The following is a 21,804-nucleotide window of genomic DNA, read 5'->3' on the forward strand; positions in this document are numbered from 1 at the left end:
TGTGCAACTTTTTTCTTACTTCTACAACACTGCCATACAGCAGAAATGTGTATGAGAGGCTGATAGATTTGGCAATAAGCCTTCCTCAGATCAGGGAGACGGGGCAGAAATAATGGCCGCACTTTCAAACGTGGGGCAATACACGCAAAAATCCGAGAAATTATTGAAAAAGATAACAAATGAAAAGATGTATATGAAAATATGAGCAGTATTCTATCAGTAAACATTTAATGTCAAATAAACACGTAAAAAACAAGTTGATTTCAATAAAAAAGATCAACTTTGAGGGCAGAACTGCATCATGGGTAAAAAAAGTTACCAACACAGTACCCAAGGCATTTAGATACATCCATTGCAATATGACTTCTATACATGACAGCCGATGTAATTTGAACGGGTCAAAGCATCACATTTTCAATTACACACATTTGCCAAATACACTCAAGTCTATGCTATCTGCCAGAGGAACTCAGCTGGAAAACACAGCGCAATACCAATGCCCAGGGTGGTTATTGGAGGGGGACAGAGAGCAATGATGAAATGAAGAGGTGGATGAGAGAGTCGAGTCGGTGACATCTTTTGGAAATTTGAACTTGAAGATGAAAAGCGAAACATCAATGTGTCTGAAGAGAAGAGTTGTTTCATCTCGTGAAGAAGCATGGTGAGATGCACTGGGGATTACGCTGGGATGCGTAGAGAAGAGCGCGCGGAATAGAAAACGTACGCAACGTTTAGAATATGATTTTTACTTTTCAGAAAGTGTAATTGGCAGTATACGTAGCCAGCAGGGATGACGGCCGGTGGACGAGAATTTAGACGGAGCAATTAGATCGGCTCGTGTGTAGGTGCTAGGTGGATTGTTGCTTCATGGGATCGGGGAAGATCATGACGACGACGACGACGACGATGAGGCAACTTGAAGGGTTATGTTTTTTTGTTGGCAAAATATTTGAGTTCTATCCTGCATCCAGTCCAGCAAGCGTCGGATTGAGAGGGGATTAATTGTGAAGCTTCCTGCCAAGAACGTTGGCTTCTCACCCGTTGCATGATTAAACATCACGTTGCCCACTTTTCTGAAGAACATGATGAGTGTTATTTTAACAGGATAAAAAGACGGGGGCCGTTTTTTGTTGTTGCCAATGTTACACTTCATCTGGTTAATGGAGTGAGTAGACTTTGAGTTGCCTTACAGTGTGACCCTCAGCGGTTAAAGGCAAAGCCACCCCTGCCGCTCATGCGAAAACAACATGAAAAGCAAATCCTTCTTTTTTTCAATCACTGAATCTTGCACGCTCCACAAATACGCGTTTAAAAATAAAATTTCAGAGAAATATCACATCTTCTGAAGGCATTTATTTCCCTATAACTTATCAACAGCGTTCCCACTTGGGAAGTGCTCACTTGAAAGTCATTTCAAGAAATTCATTTGAAATAACTTTTCCAGAAACAAAAAAAGCACATTTCACTTGCTATACGTGGGCTATTGGCATGCAGTCGGATAATTAGACTTGTTCTATAACCCGTGGTTCACAGTGCACTTACTGTGCACACCGGGCGACATGCGGCGAGAGTTGGTCATAGGCAACTTTAATTCAGTTGCCCGAGTTATGGATAGAATTTACGAGTTAAAAAAAGAGAAGGATTTAAAAAATCATAACTTAAGCAGCGGTAGATCGCAACTGAATTGCTTAATGATGTACAGGCCTGTTTGATGATTTACACGTGGAGACAGAGTGCAAAAAAGCTTACCTCTGCGCCCACAAGCACCCCATCTTTCATCCACTTGTATGCAGGCTGTGGTTTGCCTGTGGCCTTGCATTCCCACTGCAGTGTGTCTCCCAGGCCTTGCTCCACATCACTAATTGGCTCAAGCCATTGTGGAGGAGCTGGTGGAATAAAACATGAAAACACTTGAGACCAGCGCTTTTAATGAACACCGCACTGATAATGACCATGGCGATGATGGTGGTGATGATTGTCGTGGTGGTGGTGATAGTGATGATGGTGGTGGTGATATTGGCATGAGCCATAACGCTCGCAGTATGACTGAAATAGAAGCAGAAGGACAGTTTTGCGGATGTTTCATTGGAAATAAGAATGTCAGCTTGTATAACGTATTACGGTTACGATACTGAACATATCACGAACCTGTGTCCAATGCGGATTTTGTGGAATGGAACTTCGTAATATATATTCTTTACACTTTTTATTTTGGACATAAATGTGCCACATTATTCAATTAAAGTCCTTGACAGATAGTGAACTGCAGAAAATCTAATTACAGTTGTTGTTATAGACAAGGCATGTTCACATGAATAATTATAGAACGTTATACGTTGGAGCAACATGATATTATACCTTGTGTACAAGTGGGTGCTTGTGTCATGAAAGAAATACATTAATATTAATATTCACATTGGTTATCCTTGTAATAGAAAACAAATATTTTCTGTGGAAATGTTTCCGTGCTTTGCGATCTTCTATACATTATAATTGAAATTCTGTCACTTCAAAATGTCATGTGATGATACATTGACTTTAAAGAAGCACCGATTCAAATGTTAAAATAAAAGTTTGAATTGAAAATTCGTAGAAATATATATACACACGCTATATATGGCATACTGTGAATACTTTTTTGCTAACACAAATGTTAACACAATCTGAAGTTTCGCGGTTTCAATTCCGACGACACATTTTTATCACTTAATACAATTCTATGACTGATTTTAGCTGCAGTCATGAATATGATTATGCACAATGTGCTATTAACTCGCCTTTCTTTTCCACAAAATGTAATAACGCGCTGTAACGTTAGCGTACGTTGTTCAGTGCGGTGAATGTCTAAGAGCATTGTCCAATTTTTTTCAGAAAATGATTAAATATAATAGTCACTTTTGCGTCCGTCTCGCAGAGGTGTTGTCTGAACGAATTTTGAGAATACAAATACCTTTATTTGTTATTTAAGGAAAGAAAGGTTCGAGGTAAATGTGTTAACGTGAATAGAAATACTTCAATAGCATTTACGCAAAGGAAGATAATTGAGGCTGTTAGCGAAATATTTCGAGAAAAATTCAATACAACTCTTTACCAAAAAAACATTATTCAAACGTGTAGTGAGTTAAATATATTTAAAACAATGGGAAACGTTTCACTTTGCCAGGGAATAACGTCAAACAACAGCTGAGCAGTTGTGAGAACTAATGCCTTGGCAAGGCTATATTGGCATCCCAGGGTGACTGTCATGAAGGATTTTTCTCAAATAGTTTACTAACATCATTCAACTAAACTATGATTATTTTTTTCAAGCTCTTCCTGCCTAATTTGACAAAGCAAAAATTAATGCAACAAATTGTAACATTTTCTTGGTTATTTCGGTAAAGTCACGTAGAAGGGAAATACTAAAATAATGAAAATGAAACATAATAAAATAATTCTCACGACGTTTCGGCCACAACGCAAGCAGCCGTCCTCAGGTGAAGAACAGGTCTGTCGGAAAGACAGTGTCTGAATGAATCCCTGCAGTCACGAAAGCTTTAAATCGAAATTGTAACATTGCTTCGGCTATAGAGATGTGGAGCATGCGAAATCCTTCCAGTGGTGTTTGTCAAAAAGTCAAAATGATTTCCTGCTCAAATGAGCACTGAGGCAGGAACATCCCCCAATTGCAGTGCTAAGCTCGTGGTGGAAATTCCATCTTCCTATGGTGGACTCGAGTCTAGCCATAGTACAAATACTATTGATTTCATAAGAGTGTTTTTTGGGGGTTAGATCGCGTAAATAGGTAAATGTGTCGTTAAAACCTGCCACCACCCGACACAGCCAACTAGTAAGGGTTGGCACGTAAACAGAACGTGCCAATTCGTCACTAGTACAGCACACCGGTGTGTTGGCTTGGCTGTGTCGGGTGGTGGCGGTTTTTAACGACACATTTATATATTTGCGCGATCTAACCCAAAAACCTCTTATGGATGATATTGGTCGCGAAAGCCTACGTGTTAAACTGACTATTGATTTCCTCACTCTTTGGTACTGATTTTATGGGCCCCAGAGGCATGATGGGCGGACTCAGCCCAAACCAGGATTTTAATTCACAACTTTCTAGGGTTATGAGCCGCTCACTTTACCACTGGACCACCCGACCGTAGTTGTTCATGAATAAATTGTTATTCGTGGGATGTCAACTACCTCGCCTGGTGTACAGAAGGTCGTGGATTCGAACCCGACACTGACGTCTGTATATTTTGAGTTGGCGTGTTCTCCCTGTGGTCGCGTGGATATTTCTCCGGGTCCTCCCTGTTTTTACCTTCACATTTAGAATCAATATGCGTTTATAGTATTTGGCCGGGGTAAATTCCCACATGATAACTTCGTTGGGCTATCATTTGTGATAGGTCGCTTCTGAAAAAGAGCTACAGTATATAATTGAGTGGGCCTCAGCTGGTACATTTTTTTAATATTTTAATTAGGTTAGTTCCTTTTTTAGATGTGTTACATATCATCAGCTTGTATTGCAGTTCATTTGTATTGAATTCTAGTCCTTTTGTTTTTGAAGTTAAATTTAAACATGACAATGCACACTGCTCTATTTATCGTATTTTTGCATTGTTATTCAAGCAAATGTAAATATCACGTGGCAATCAGTCTTCATTTTGCTTTGGCAGCGTGGCATTTTTGGGGAATTATGAGCGTACTCTTTCGTGCCACGCCACATGCTAATCCATAGGCGGCCCCGATAGCAAGCCATCACGAAACACCCACCTGCAACCAATGTCACGCTCACCTTGGCTTAACCCAATGGACGCATGGCTACATCTCTACCATAGCTTTTGCTGCAGTTACAATTTAACACCATGAATGTTGAAGAATCCTGCAATGATGGGTGTGAAAAATCAAAGTAGTGGCCTCCAATGGGACCTCCTTTTATGTTGACAAAGAGCACTTGGGATCGATTGTCACATGAACTCAGTTGGGCAAAAATCACAATACGTGGTCAGTGTGTAAAGTCCATTGCTTGTGAGCACTGCACTAGCGTTCAGTGTTGCGGTTAACGCGCTGCGCTGCAAACCTGGCGACCCGAGTTTGAGTCCCGCTCACGGCCAACACTATTAACGATTGTCTGAACCGGTCCTGGGCCTCCCCTAGGTCGACTCAGCCTTAAATGAGTACATGGTGAGGTGTGTAAACATCGCCACTAGGGAGACGAAGGGGGCCGGGCGTGGTGCTGGCCACCCACCCCCTCGTGTGCCGTGCCGGCCTTCATAAATGCTCACTAACAGCACTTGCACCAACAGTCTAGTCACAGACCACGTGGGGGATCTTTGTCTTTGCACTAGCTTGCTGGCATTCTCATGCTCGTGTTCGGTCGGTGCTTATCAGTCGCAGCGCCACTGGGTGTCCCATTTATTGTGACGCATGTAGTCATGACACCGTGAGGTTTATTACGTCTGTGTCAGCAAGATCAATGTGACGGCGTATTACACAGCACGAGTTACAACAATTTTCAAAAGTCAAAGTGATGCTGTTTACAACTCTGAGCCGGAGGGAAGAAACTCCACGTGCCTCCGGCAGGGGCAAGTCTTTCCAAGATGAAATAAAATGTTGACTTCACCACACAGAGGCGGATCCAAAGTTCCATCTTTTTTTTTAAATAGGACTGTTGATTGATTGAACAAATATCTAAATATATTTCTTCTATTCGGGGTCTTGAAGGGGTGAGGAGGGAGGGTGATGACCCCAATCACACCCCACTCCCCTACCCTTGGATACGTCACAGCCCCACACAAATTGGTACAAATTTTATCAACCACCGACCAGAATTTGAACTTGTCCCCCCCACCCCTCTCCCCCACCTCTCCCCCCTTGTCCATTTGTGAGCTGCTCGCTCTCCCACTGGGGCCGGTTGCCAGAACCACCTCGCAAAATGTATCTGAGCCGCATTGGAAACGCGCGGAAAGGTGACTCGTGCCGCATGCTCATTACTTTGCATTCAATCCCACCGTGAAGTCGATGCAGTTCCATTTTTCATTATAAATTTGATTCATGTAAAGTTTCACGGGGATACTATCAGCCAGGTGAACGGAAGGACGCACAAAGGCGCGTAAATATAACGACATATGGCATTCAATAACGTGTGTCAGAAAGATTAAAGTGAAATTCGCTTTTAAATATGTTTTGTTAAATTTTTGTTTACATATATATGCAATGGGAGCGGTGGTGCAATGTCTAATATACTGTGCTATGAACCCGGTAAAAGCAGACTGATTTTACTAACAAAAAACTATCAATTAAATATGGATTGAGTGGGAGCCCTGGCACAATATGTTGAACGCAAATCTGCGATAAACCCAACGACCTGAGTTTGATTCTCACCCATGAGTCGCATCATTGTGAGAAATATCTGAAGCGATCCTGAGCAACCCCCCCCCAGCCTCCTCTCTCGAGTCACTCACAATGACCAACATGGCGATGTTCGGTCAAACAACCCCAACCGTTGATATATAGAGTGGGGGAGCCCTTCATCCAGCAGTGGATTGACAAATGGACTGCAAATAATTATTTATTGGTATTCATAAATAGTATACGTGAACCACGCACGATTGCGCATGCAAATCAGAAAATGTGTCGGTGTTTAGTGGATCATTACGTCTTAGGATCATTGGCGATGGTGGCAGTTTTGGGAGGCTTTCATCCAGCAGAAGATTGACAATGGCTACCGATGATGATGATGACGATGATGCAGAATTTTTTTTGTTTAACATCTGCCATACCTTGAAAAAGTAATTCGGGATATACCAGATTGCCCACGTGCTGATTTATTATTGTTGGGGGTTTTTGTTTTATCTTCAGAAGATATGAAAGTAAATGTATTCTAACATTAACATTTCACGCCATAGCAGGGAACAATGTAATCTGAACATTAGCGGTCAGCTTTTGTTTTAGCCTGAGAAATATCCTCACGATTAACACACTATGTTAGCAAATATCGACTGCCATCTCCATTTAGGGTGCACAGCCCTTGATCTATCCGCCAATTTGCCCGACCATTAAGTGAGTTGCCTTGGGTCAGGAATCAAAGAATTGCTCTTGCATATGTCTAACTAATATAAAGAGGATTGCCTGCCAAAGCACGCTTGGCCATTTCATTTTAATGACGGTGGATTAAAGGCACTGCTGTCTCTCTTAACAAGTCCCAGCAAAGCCCTCTGGATCCCGCTCAAGTCGTCAGCTTTCCTCTGCCCTAATCACTACACTGCAACTGTCTTCATTGCCCCTTCATTCTTTGTCGCATCGCAGACGTGGCATTATTATCAACCAAACGCATCGCGCGTGCAACGTGATTTGATCAATTTAGCACACGATTCTTTTAATTGGAACGGTTAAACAAAAAATCAGGACCCTCGCAAGAATGCTAAATAGGCACACGTATGAAAGGGCTATTATCTGAAGCTGCGATAAATTAATTAACCTGTCAAGTCAAAAGAGTGCGAGCTGAACTCCTGCTGAACAGGTCCAATACCCATTAGTGGATTGAAGCGACTCAGCTCAATGATAACAACCAAATTCATCATTGTTATTTTTATTGTACAATCATAATGTTGGCATGGGATTATGACGTGTAAAAGCAATTTGTTAACAAAGGTCACACGTGTGTGTCATCTTTCTAATTATGTTTTACTACTTTGTATTCATGCTTCTTTTAGATGCCCTGTGCACTTGCAACACAGTATACGTGCTTTACTGATGGCGAATGTGAATATTCAGTTGCTGGAATATTTAAAGGATACAACTTTCCATGTGCGTAAACATATATACTGACAACATGTAAAGAAAATAATAACGTGCAGCCCTTCATCAATTCACCACTCGATGAAAGTCTCCACATGCAAAACCAGTTATGGGGATTGTTTGACCATACTTCACCACACTTGTTATTCCAAAGAGATGACTGCGTGTGATCGGTCTTCGGACTTAATTACGGTCTGGTTAGCGTGGATTGATGAAATGTGATGACCCAACAATGGTGTAGATGTCACTCCCTACTAACGTTAGCCACGGCTGGGAATTGAACCCAGGTCGCCGGGTTCATATTTCTAACCACTGCGTCACTGCTACAACTCGCTTGAACATGAACATACACGCTCCGAAAATAACTTCGAGTTTTAGATTGCAGAGACATGCTACTCGTTATGAACGTTGATTCAGGCATGTTAACTTCCAAGCGCTAAAAACATGATCTTTGTCCTAATTACAAATGCACTTGCATGCAGATGGCAGGCTGGAGTTTGTGCTGACACTGTCATTGTATCGTCCAGCTCACGCTGAGTGCCCACACCGAGAGACTTGACAAATTAAATCCAGCACTTGTGCACTTCCATCGTTATATGTCATCGCTAAATTGCTTTTCATTTTCCGTACGCTTCCCTTCCACGTGTTGCACGCCCTAAGGTATGAAATCACCTACGATTAACGTTGGGCGAAATTTTCATCCGTGGACATTCCCAATGCACGGCCCCTCCGCTTTCCTTTCTCATGAGAGCCCTGCGAATCTTAACATCCTAAATATCTGCAGCAATTCCCTGACGTCCTTGAAAGAGTATATTCTCTGTTTTTCGGATGTTTCATTCGAAATAAGAACGTAAAATAATATAACATTACGGTTAAGATACTGAACATAATAAGAACGTGTGCCCAATACGGATTTTGTGGAATGGTACTTTATTAGAAATTCCTTACACTTTTAATTTTATCATGAAATATACCACTAAAGTCCTTGACAGATAGTGAACTGCAGAATTTTTTTTTCAGTTGTTGCTATAGACAATGCATTTTAAAATGAAAAATTATAGAACGTCGTAAGTTGATTATTTCTCTTCTTTCTCTTCTTCCTCTTCTTGAGACAGGTAACCGTCGCGTTTGCTCTGCCGTCCCGTCAACGTGAACATCAAGCCTGCCGCATCCCCGCCGTGCAGCCATTGGCAAATTGCCTGGGCCCTGGCAGCGCGGCCCAACAGACTCAATTCCCTACGCGAGTTCCCGATGGCAGAATTTGCGACATCATTGATGCGACAAATTGACACGGAATCATTTGGGATTATGAAAATGCCTTCGGCTCTCTGGAAGTTTCTTTCTATTATTTTTTTGTGTGTTTGTGAGCCACGCTTGACCAACTGAATTAATCCACCCCCCCCCCCCCCCCAAAGAACGTTTCCCCATTAAGTGCCCTGTGGAGGCGTTTGGCTTTTAGCTTGGCACCATCCGGCAGAGCGGTGGCGCCCAGTGGTTCGCGCACCACAACATGAACCTGGCGACCTGAGCTCAATTTTCGAGCCGTGGCTAACATCGGCGGTGAGTGACATCTGAATCAATACTGGGACCTCCCCATTCACCAAACTTGCATGAGCTAGCGTGGTGAAGTATGGTCAAATAACGGCAGGGAGCGAAATACACAGGGAAGCATTCATCCAGCAGTGGATTTTCCAATGGACTATAAATTATTGTGAATTGCCATTACATGCACCGTGCACCTAGAAAGGCATGGAATAGGAATCATAGCATTGACATCGTGTGGATTTGCATTTTAGTATATGGCTGTTGTGGACAAAATCTAAAATAAAATGTATGTGACAGTGGTTTGTGATATGTCGTTGCTTTACCCTTAGTAAGTTAACTTTGTATTTTACTAACATTTAAATAATTGCCCCGATTATTATCCCCGACTGACAAGAGCGTGCAGTTGTACTTATTCGTCAAAATTTTTTTTTTTTTTACAGCGCGAGCATCGTGTTGTGTATTTTCTTGTCGCTCCCACCATTCGGATTCGCAGCACACACTTATTTTCTCCCCAGTGCCCGCTGTCCGTAAGCACGACCGTGAGGAACGACCGTGGTGCCGTGATCGTCGTCCCGCGCCGTGGGCTGTTCTGCGCGACAAACGCTCCTACCCCCACCACGACCATAACCCCCTCCACTCCCGCTGGTTCTTAAGAAGCACGAACAAACGATCTTCTATCCAGCACCGTCGGCAGAGCAGTCGATGCATCCCTTACCATAGACGGTTATCTTGCCTTGAGCCGTGTTTTTTCCAGCGGAATTCGCCGCCTTGCACTCGTAGGAGCCAGTGTCCTCTGGTTGAACGTTCGGGATTTCAAGGACAGCGTTCGACTTGGACAGCACGACCTTGGTGGGTAGATCACCATCAATCTTTCTCCAGGATATCCGGGGAACGGGGCTGGGGATGAAATAAGGACGACGCTTTACCTTAAGGCCACGGAAACGCCACAGTTGCGCTCGATTCATCACTGTAACTCAAGCCACGGCAAACTTGTTTTTTTTCCGGCTTGTACCGCTCACTGCTTTAATTTGTTCGAAGCCAGACAACTTGGGCTCGCGTGCGTGTGCACTCACAATGAAAAGCTAACTCAATCGTGTTATCGTTTTGGCGTAATTATTTGTGGAGGGGAAAAAAACGTTTCTCCCTGCTGGAATCAAGTTTTGGTTGGCGAGTTAGCGGTAGACATTCCAATATTCACATTTTCAGAGCAATTCTATCCATTATTATATCACCAGCAAAGTGACGCTTAGTTTAATGGCTCTGGAGGGTTATTGATAGGTTGTGTGAACCCGTAGCCCAATGGTTGTTAGCATATTTCCACCTCGCCAGATATCCCTTGCACACCACGCAATGTACATTTTAAATTCCGATTACAAGACCGTCGTCAATGGTGAAAGCCATGCAAACCTTTCAGGATTTGTGTCGGGATTAATATTGAACTGTCATTGTTGATTAATTGGCATGATTAATCCGTAAATTAGCATTTTTAATAATAGAAAGTGTCTGTTGTCTAAAATCCTTGCTGATCAGTCAAACTCACAGCTCACGGCTGTGTTAATTTAATAATTTGAATAATGAGCTAATTTCGGGTTTGTTTGTTTATTTATTTGCACTGTTGCGTATTATGCTTCTTATATCTTCACGAAGAAACCTGCAGCGACTCTGGTGATCAGCTAACCTGGGGATGCTAAAAATAAGGCCCCTGATGTGCAATTGTTAATGTGAGGGAAGGGATAGAATGTGATAAATTGGCCCCTATGGACAACATGCTTGTATTGAGACTACATAGCACTCTTCTGGCCCTTGAATTGTGTACAATAACCAGCACCATAAGGTATTGATTGCGCGATTTACCCATTTAGCGATTTCATAAATAGCCACGATTCATTGTCACGATTGTGGTGAATGGCAGTTCCTGTCGTGGCTGTGTGGGACACATGAACCCATTCCATGCAACACCTACCAATTGGAAATAATCAATTCGTGAAAACAGCAGGATCATTGATATTAACCCATGAATTGAGGCATCGTTCTACTCCTAATTATAAGACAGTACTGTATACACAGTTGCCCTGTATCTATAACAATCACAGGCATTTGTCCTCTGAATAAGAATCATGCAAACATTTGAACCCTATGCCATAGTTGAGCTGTCAAAAATATATTTTGGGCACGACTCGTACGCGGAATTACGTCACGTTGCATGGGTGCAATATGCAGCATATATATTTTTTCTCACGTGCTAATTATACGAAGCGTACACAGTCCCGTAGCAGGCATGTAATGACACATCAATTCATTGAACCATAAATGCATTCTCGCGCTCGCGTTTGCATGAGAATCGATTGCTCCCCGCTCACATTTGACACACGTCATTAATTCCTGCCAAGTCCTGCGGCAGAGGTGGCGTTGGTGGCGTTCGCAAAGTTAAGCCGAGGCTCAGGGTCCCCCCCCCCCAAGCAGCTCAAGGGACCCCGAGATTCAAAAGAAAGAGAGAGAGAGAGAGAAAAAAAAACCCATATCGGTGAACCAAATATCAGCTCCAATTAAAAATCCTCATAAATTTGAAGATCTAATGAACAGGGAAAAAGGCAATTACTCATCCCTATCTTGAATTCGTGTCAGTATTTCTTAGGGGTGGGGACGAGGGGTCAAATTCAGTTCTCCTTTGGGCCCCCAGTGGGCCAGCACTGCCACCCATTACCCCTGCAGCCTTTATAGATCCTAACTGAACCACAACGATGGTACAAAACAAATAACAATTGATTAGCAAATCGTATCATGACCTCGAATCGTGCCAATATGTTGAATGATGCGAAGGGGGTGGGGGCGGGGGGCGAATCTCCTCTTCTCCACCGATACCCCAGCCAAACAGATAATTTAACACCTCTTGAAAGTAAATCGTATTGCGTGTTGCAATGTATTTGCTGTCGCGCGACTCTTGTGTGCGCTTGTGTTACCCGTTCAATGTGCAAATTATTTATCATATTTGCGGGAAAATCGATAACGTTCACTGAACTCTACGTTTCGATTTAAAGCTTTCGTGACTGCAGGGATTCATCTTCTTGGTTCTTACGGCTGCTTGCATTGTGGCCGAAACGTCGTGAGAATTATATTATTTTATTACGTTTTATTATTGTATTACTTCCCTTCTACGTGACTTTACCGAAAGAACCAAGACGATGAACTCTACGTTGATTGGTGGTGTTTCTTCACAGCTTTTGTGACTTGAACAACCACCCTGATACACCATGGTATACTGAATATTACAGCACAGCGAACTCTTCTTACGTATATCTCGATAACCTGATAATCCTATCCTTGAAATGTCCGCATCCTGGACTGATCTGTCCAAAGGTCTATCGTCCGCAAAGCGGTTGTTTCTTATTTTCGTAACTTGTTTTAAGAATTAAAAAAGGAGCCACCCAGAAGTGATGATAAATGCATCACATTTTCCACGTGTTGCTTCCTTGTGCTGCAGCACGAATGGAGGTGCCTTTAAAGATCTGCCCCACAGTGCCCACCGCGTGAGATCAGAGCAGAGCAATTTCACTCTACAACCCGTGGCTGATTCATTCTGCCCAGCACAGAAGTTGAAACTATGGTGCAAAGAGTCTTCATACCCGAATACAATGATATGAATGGGAATAATAGCGACGTTTCGATTGCAACACAAGCAATCATCATCAGGCATTATTTTTAGACGTGACTTAACCGAAAGAACCAAAGAATAATTCCTGCAGTCACGAAAGCTCCAAATTAAGATTGATATGAATGGGTTTTCCGCGGTTAGACCGTCGGCAGGTCGCGCATGGGATAAAGTCTGGGTAATCCAACCTACCGCTTCCAACGCGTTTTCCAGTGTGGAAGAGTAGGCCAAATACCCTCTGAGCGGGACTCTAGAGCGCCCTCTAGTTGAAGGCACTTCCACCAGCGGTGGCACGAGGCAAGAAATTGCAGGGCTGCGCCTTTAAACGTTCGGTTTGACGTCAGCGCCGCAGAGTTTTCATGCAAATGAAATCACCTGCCAAACCGACTTACTTTCCGAGGGCGAAACATTCCAGGCGAGCCATGTCCCCTCTCAAGACGTGCGTCTTCGAAGGGAAGCTGACCTCGATCCGTGGCTCATACTCACCCATGATTCCTGCGGAGAACAGCGGCCCAGGTCGCTAAGAACGAAGCGTTGCAGTTTAACACGTTGTGGCGGCAGGCTTTCGCGACCAATCATATCCACAGTAGAGGTTTTTGGATTAGATCGCGTAAATATAATGGTGTCGTTCAACCCGCCACCGCCCGACACACAGTCAATTAGTAAGGGGTTTGTCACGTAAATAAAACATGCCAATTCGTTACTAGTATAGCACACTGGTGTGTTGGAGAGTAAACACACAACATTTACAATTTGAGTACGACGTTTCGCCAGTAATTGCAACTAGCATCATCAGGCGACAGCCAGAGTTGTGGATAAATCCTGTTTCGTTGCATTTGATGTTTCTTGCTACAACAACAACAAAAATCCCACCTGAGACTTTCGTGTAATTATTGCGACGTGGAAAAAATATATATACCCTCGCTGCCTTGCATCGCCACTGACCTAAAGGATGTCCCTGCAGTATGTCTTATGCGTTATCTCATTTCTCTTTTCAGTAATCAATATTTGCAGTGCTATATGCAGGTCAGCAGATGTTTGGTTAGTACACACATGCACACAGACAGAAGGTGGTGAGGTTAGTGAGGAGGGATTTTTTGTTGTAAAAATTTGAATTATGGAAGATGCAAGCTTCAGTCAAGACAAAAAGGGATTTTATTCATCTTGAAGCCATGCTGATGGCCTGGTGAGAGTTGCCACAAATGGTACAAGCTGTCACGAAGCAATTGTCAATAATACATGCCTACAAATTGTATATTTTGCACGGAGGGCAAAGTATGTCAGGTGTACCCATTAAAAAACAATTCTCATTTCCTGTAGTTCAATCATTATTATTTTATTTTTGCCAGGAAATGTTAACAAATTATCATCACCATTTTTTCACGAGGGCACTCTGTGGCACGCTTGGCCGCGTTGTCATCGTTTATTCTGGAATGCAGGCGGACACCACAGTGCCGAAATAACAACCTCTGCAGGCGATTTAAACATACTTGCTGTACTGCCTCATACAGGCGCCTTGCGACTCTGTGGGGGGGAGGGGGGGGGGTGGAGGTCTCTCACAATCGCGGTCTGCGTGGTCCACCCGCCCCGCCTTCCAAAGGGCCAAGTGGACAGGCACGCAGTGGGCTGCATTACAAGGCATTGCCTTTCTATCGCTTCCGACATTAGTCACTGATTTCATGTTTAAGAGCCTTTCAGGTTACATGGTGGTTACAGCGATCGACACACAACCATAATCAGGGGCCATCTCAGTCCTTAAAATTTTTGGGTGTCAATAAAAATGACTGATCCTGCCATAGGAATGTGGAATTTCCACCATGGGCTCAATGCAGGAAATGTAGATTAGCACCGCGTTGCTTTTTGCTTTTTTTTCCGGTCCGTGCGTGTGTTTTTGAGACCCAGATTGCGCGGCAGCGTGGTACAGTGGTACCACTTTTGCCTCGCAGCCAGAAGCTTCCGGGTTCAATTCTCGAATCGGGTGCCTTTCTGCGTGGAGTTTGTATGTCCCCCCCGTCCCACCCCCCACCCCCCCGGGTCGTCCGCTTCCATAGCTAAAAAGTAACATTCAATGTGACTGGTATTGGGAAAAAAACATCCCAAAGCCAAAAGGTTACCTGAAAACAACTCAAATGGGGTTACAGGCAACAACGTTGCTCAATGAAAAAAAGAAAGAAAACATGAACAACTCTCCTAAAAAATGCACCTGATGTTATAAAAGCTGAGCAGGTTAGATCCTGCTTAATACTTGGAATGCGTGATCCATGGGGCTTCAAAAGCTATTGCAGGCTTGGGCCTGCGAGGCGGTCAGGAGAAAGCAGTGTTGAATGTTTTCCCCTCGTGCGCGTGGGTTTTCTCCGAGTACTCTGGCCAAACATCTCAAACAGCAGGGCCCTCCTGAACATATAATCTTGAGAATCAGTGGATGCTTTCCTGGGTAAACGTGTGTCACAATACGAACACTAAATAACAGTGGCGGACACCCAGAGCAGGAATGAGTGCCGTTTCGTTGCGGTGGCGAGATGTTAACTACCTCGCCGGTATACAGGAGGCAATGGGTTCAATTCCGACTCTGACGCCTGTATATTTGGAATTTGCATGTCTCTCTCTCCCCATAGTCACCTGGACTTTTCTCCGGGTCCTCCGCCTTTTCCCTCCACATTTAGAATCAATGTGCATTCAGAGTATTTGGCCGCCAAATAGTCCCGCGTGATGATAATCCCCTCACTCGAGAGCTATCACACGTGGCCAGGTAGCTTCTGAACAAAAAAAACCTACATAGCTCGGAGGGCCTTACCTTCGCGAAAAAAAAAATCAAAGAGAAGTAAAAGTAAATTTCGATTTAAAGCTTTCGTGACTGCAGGGATTCATCTTCTTGGTTCTTTCGGTAAAGTCACGTAGAATGGAAATAAAAAAAACAATAAAATAATAAAAATAAAACTAGAACATAATAAAATAATTATTTTAGTATGCTTTAGTTGTATTTTTATTATTTTATTATTTTAATAAAAATACTAAAATAATTATTTTATTATGTTCTAGTTTTATTTTTATTATTTTATTATTTCCATTCTACGTGACTTTACCGAAAGAACCAAGAAGAAGAAGTTAAAGTTTTAACTGTTAAGTTGCGCTCCGTGGGTCGCCCTCACTCACCGCCGGACTTCAGGACGAGCGGTGTGGCGGGGCTCAGCGCTCGCGTGCTCGTCACCGTGTTGGTCACGGCGCACGTGTAGCTGCCCACGTCCGAGTTCTCCACCTTGGCGATGTACAGGTTCCCCGTGGCCTGCGACACGAAGCGGCGTCCGTCTGACTGCACGGTGATTGGGAAGTCGTTGAATACCCAGTCGAAAGCGAGCTCTGGAAAAACACCGGCGGCGGCAGTGTGTGTGTGTGTTGAACTTCTTTCGCACTTTACATAACCAACCGTGCAAATCGGCGGCGTGGTAGACGAGGGAAGGGAGTTTTCCCCCGCCACATTTAGAAACAACACGCGTTTAGAGCATTTGGCTGCACTAAATTTACACGTGATAAGCCACTTCCTTGAGTTGCCAATGGTGGCCAGGTCGCTACTGAAAAGGTGCGACACGTGTAGCTCCTTTCATAGTAAAATGAAAAAAAATAGTTTGATGTTTGAATAGTTTCAAAAGAGGGCAATGCACGTGAGATGACAACCGTCATAGAGTGGGAGCAATGCGATCAGCTCACGCACAGGGATGGCGACGATGTGGGGAGGCCTTCATCCAGCAGTGGATTGAACATGGCGACCGACTATTTTGACAATACTGTACGTTGGCTTCCACTCTCATAAACATCTCCGTCTAATCATAAGCTGTCCTTCTTTGACAGATGTGCATGAACACAATTTATTATTAATCATATAAAATATTAAATGTGGTTTTGGGGGGTGGGTGTAGAGCAGTGTCGCAGTGATTGGCGCATTGCGCTGTTGACCTGAGTCCCTGAGTTTGATTCCTGGCCGAGGCTAATATCACCGTCGAGCGACATTCAAATTCGTCTTGGACCGCTCCTTCACCAATCCACACGGACCAGAATGGTAACGAATGGTCAGTTTACCTCCCCCCACAATTGACAAAGTACGGGGAACTCCTTCTAGATGGACAACTCGTCTCTTGAGATCTGCTTTTTGTGTTTATTTGTTGGCCTCCACAGGCACCTCCGGTTAGCGCGTTTGGAGATATACGATGCTAAAGAAGTGCAACATACAGACAGACAGACATGGATTGAAAAACAGCTGTAAACTGGGAGGGTTATAATTACACTGGTCAACACACTTTTTCTGGCATAAGGTATTCCAACGGTTTTAAGGTAATTTTGGGGTGCTGATTCCAAATCTGGCATCTGTTTTTGTCTATCACATCAGGTTTTTGAGATATCAGATATTGCATTTTCAATAAAAACTGCAGAAGAAAAATATTAAATAAATGTGAATATCTACATAAAATGATATTATAAACACACTATCCTAAAAACACAGCACCATATTTTAACTTTAAAGCAGTCACTGACTCGCAACAACTTGCAATCATAAGTGACAGAGTTAATTTCGGGTAAAATCAATGAAAATGGGGTATGCCGATAGCATAAAACGAGATGTGATAGAGCAAATCTGAGATCAGATTTGGAATCAGCACCCTGAAATTTGTCTAAAACAGCTGCAAAAGTCCAGGCCAGAATTTTTTTTTTGTGTTGACCAGTGTTATTATTGTATGTAGTTATGGAGAGTTGTGTGCAGTTGGTAAGAGCATTATTGATGGATTATGATTGGCGATTAATAGTTTAGATAGTGTGTGGGGGGGGGGTGCAGTGAAATGTCACTACAGAGAGTCTCGTAATACAATAACAACGATACTGAACGACCTAAGCATAGCACAGGCAACAGCCGAGTCCATGGCGATTGCGTGCATGGCAGCAATGCATCTCTTCCTATGAACTAAGCCGCGCAAAGCGGCATTCACTATCCTCCCTGCAAGACGTGTGATGAATCTGAAAACAATGAACTGATCGAGTGGCAGGTAAGACTCCACTTTCGCGCAGCGGGCACTTTAGCCGAGCACGTGTGCTCTTTGGTGGACGGGTGACTTTTTAAGACTGGCACATTATGGGGATTATTGATGCAACTTTGAAATATTTTTTGGCCAAGGTGATGTATACTGCGCTGCCGGGACGCGTGTGTATAGCCTCGCGTCACTTTAACGGCGAGCCCTCAAAGTTACGGTTTGGGGAGGTAATTATTTTCAATAAAAAACAATGCACCGCTGTGCGCCATCCTTAATACCGTAGCGCATGCCCCGCATGAATCCGTGTGTAACACGGAATTAGTTGGTGATGCTCCGTTGGCAGTGGTGCACGAGCACAAGTAACAAGCAAAACAAAATCAACACATTCATCAACGAGACCGTGCGCGCCTTAAAAATACAAATATATAACAGGCGACGTTTCGGGCAATGGGCCTTCTTCACAGTACATACATGGGTACAATGCACACGCTATGAAGAATGAGCCATATCCCAAAATGTCGCCTCTTATATATTATCATTTTGAGGCAGTGTTACTGACCAATGTGTTAATTTTATTATACGCGTAAGCGCAGCATTATGAAACACACATATACTAATGTGTGTGATTGCAATTAGATGTCCCATCAACTACATGTCTCACACATTGCATTGTGCATATTGCGCGTGTGTAGGCACGAGTGGAGCAGTTGGCAGAGCGGCGATAACACGGCGTTGCGAACCCAGCGGTCTGAGTTTGATCCTCAGCCACGGCTGAGATCGGTTACAAGTGACACACCTGAACGACGTTATTGTTTATACTGGTAGGAACCCACTGGTTCCACCAGCCCACAGGGGATTATTGTGTCCGTCCGTCGTGCAGGGAGGGGCTGGGTGTGGAGGGAGGGGATGGGTGGGGAGGGGAGAGTGGGGAGGGGCTGGGTGGGGAGGGTGGGGAGGGGCTGGGTGGGGATGGTGGGGCTGGGTGGGGTTGGGAAGGGTGGGGCTGGGTGGGGAGGGGCTGGTCATCCCATGGTGCCCTTATAAAACTCAACGTTTAACCTACTCACGCCGGCTTGTGCCTGCCCTCACAGTCGGGCATATTTGCGGAATACACCACGCCGCCGTTGACCCTGGCCATTGACCGAACAACCCAACGTTTCTACCAGCTCCCTCCGCAGGAATGTGTTTAATTCACAGACGTACTGTCAACGCACTTCTGGACGAGAGCCTCCCCACACAGTTGCAGGTCATGGGAGTTTTAGACCGTACATCACCACGCCATTAACATGGGAGCATAGTACAGGACAATAATTGAATCAGCTACACTACCCTCTGCTGACGACAATGGAGCCCTGCAGTAGCCCACACAAAGTTATTTTTTTGCATGTTGGTCGTCAATCCGAGCGCTACCCAGGCTCACAACAGCTTAGCTTCAGGGATGAGGGGCAATCCCAAGTGATTTGTTCACAGACGGAGTCGTACTTGCGCACATACCGTAGCACCGCGCACGTGTGTGCTTCGGCAAGTATGGTGCACGCATAATACGCTCGCTGCAGGAACGAGCAATGCTGGCACGTGGTTAAGAACAAGACTACAACTGCGAGGAGCAAAGGAGTGTGGTGCCAAGGGGAGGTTGAGACCTTGGCTCTAACCCAAGCTTGTACCTGGCATACCAATTACGCAACGCGTTAAATCCTGCGGTGGGGCAGCCGTGGCCGCAGTCTAACCACGATGCTTCCGTGCGCCACGGCGTTGCGCACCGCTTGTCGTGAGTCCTGTCATGTGTTTGAAAGCCAAACGCTGCATAGTGTACACCAACGTGATAAACAGCCAGTCGCATCGCAGACGTTTAGTCAGCCCCCCATGAAAGAAATGCCACGGTTTTTCGAGCTGACCTTGTTATTGCTTGTAAGAATACTAAAGCGCGCTTTCCGTAATGTGCCATATGTATTAAATATGCACTGTGAGATGCGAGGCCGGATACAATTTGTAGCCGTTTGCAATACAATAAAAAAAACTATTTGGCAAATTCAGTATGAGTGTAAGTATAACGACCATTTGTTTAGCCAGCATACGCCTCACTGAGTCTCAGGACTCATTTTCGAGAACGTTCTAACATTGAGGGTGTTTGGACAATTCCTTTCACGAGTGTTTGGCTTCACGTGGGAAGGAAACCAGAACTCCCAGAGGAGCCCCCACTCACTCACACGAGGGTGTGATGCACCATACTGCGGCCATCTCATAGCCACCTTGCAGCCCCATGTCCGCACCATGTATGAATGTATGTATGTTTTATTTCCAGAAAGGGTAAAACCAATTCTTACATTGTGATAGTGGCAAGGGAGGTCCCATGATGTAGCTGCTCGCCCAGAGCTCTCAATGCACTGATAGTGGCATTGTCTTTGTGCTGGTCGCCTTTTGGTGTCCTCTGGTCTAACACTGTTTGAGACTCGGCTCTAAAGAAAGTTGTCTCTGGTGTGGACCAATCTATTCATATACTAGCAGAGCATGTTTTTTTGCATGTTCACCACTAGTACATGTGGTTAATGCAGACATCATTCCTTGCAACGAGGTTTCTGTTTGGTCAGTTTAACACGTAGCATGCTTTCGCGACCAATATCATCCGTAATAGAGGTGTTTTGGATGAGATAGCGTTTAATATACAAACGTGTCGATAAAACCCGCCACCACCCGACACAGCCAACTAGTAAGGGCGGTGGCGGGTTTTAACGACACATTTATATATTTACGTGATCTAACCCAACATCTTAACACAACTGTTTTATTTCCAGAAAGGGTAAAACCGATACTTATATGTACGTATGAATGTTGAACTTCTTTTGCACCGTACATAGTCAACCATGCTCATCAAACTTAACCTTGGCAAAAGCCCTCGTAGTCAAGTCTGCTTCGCTTGCGAGATTGATGAGATTGTTGGTGTTGAGCGTGGTTTAGTTGCATAACATTTGATGGAATTCAAACTCTTACTCATATTTACAACGCACAACCGATGAGGACGGTTGGCTATGTACAGTGACAAAGAAGTTCAATATGCATCATAAAAAAATTGCACCACTAACAAACTGCCTTTTGGTTATGTTATGCTACTCAGTTCCAGACACTAACTAGTGGGTTTCTGGAACAATTACACAATCCTAGGTGTGTAAGTGGTAGCAGAGCAGGGTGTGCTTTTTGCAGCCAATGATAATTGTGCTTACAGCAAACACATTGTTCTACGTAATAATCACTGGCAGAAATCAGAGGATATCAATTACAACGAATTTTAATTGCCACGAACAAGAGGCAGCTTTGCTGTTTTTAATCACGTGAAAAAGTACAAAACTTTGATTCAGAAAGAAAAAAAATACAACGAAAAACAAACAATTTGTCAAATTAGCACGCGTGTGTTACGAAGCAGAGAATATCTGCATGGTGAGCGGTAGCGTAGCGGTTAATGCACCGCACTACTAACTCGGAGACCCGAGGTCGATCTACTCTCACGTCCAACACCCAGTGACGATTATCTGAACCGGTTCTGGGTTTCCCGTTGGTCGACTCAGTCGAACATGAATACCCTGGTGCAATGTGTAACCTTCCCCACTTGTGAGACAAAGGCGTGGTGCTGGCTACCCACCAACTCGTGCTCTGTGCCAGCCTTCGTAAGCTCTCGCGAGCAGCACTTGCCCCAAAAAGGATTGTGAAGACTTTACATGGGTGGGATCTTTAGCTTTGCCATTGTCTTGAATGCGTGCATTGCTGGTGCACTTCCCATTGGTTTAGTTATTTGCTGTTTTCCACCGTGCA

General features: G+C 44.1%; 1 protein-coding gene across 1 annotated transcript in view; it reads right to left on the reverse strand.

Annotated features, from left to right (window-relative positions):
• LOC144731717 (contactin-4-like) overlaps window positions 1–21,804 on the reverse strand; it is a 151,097-nt gene that overhangs the window by 55,973 nt on the left and 73,320 nt on the right. The window contains exons 6-9 of the mRNA XM_078612904.1: window positions 16,136–16,339; window positions 13,375–13,477; window positions 10,049–10,230; window positions 1,750–1,886 (exon numbers count right to left, since the gene is read on the reverse strand). Coding sequence (XP_078469030.1) covers window positions 1,750–1,886; window positions 10,049–10,230; window positions 13,375–13,477; window positions 16,136–16,339 — 626 coding nt within the window. The remainder of the gene's footprint in view (window positions 1–1,749; window positions 1,887–10,048; window positions 10,231–13,374; window positions 13,478–16,135; window positions 16,340–21,804) is intronic.

The sequence above is a fragment of the Lampetra planeri genome, chromosome 40 (genome assembly GCF_965212315.1).
Source record: "Lampetra planeri chromosome 40, kcLamPlan1.2.h2, whole genome shotgun sequence".
Lineage (NCBI taxonomy): Eukaryota > Metazoa > Chordata > Hyperoartia > Petromyzontiformes > Petromyzontidae > Lampetra > Lampetra planeri.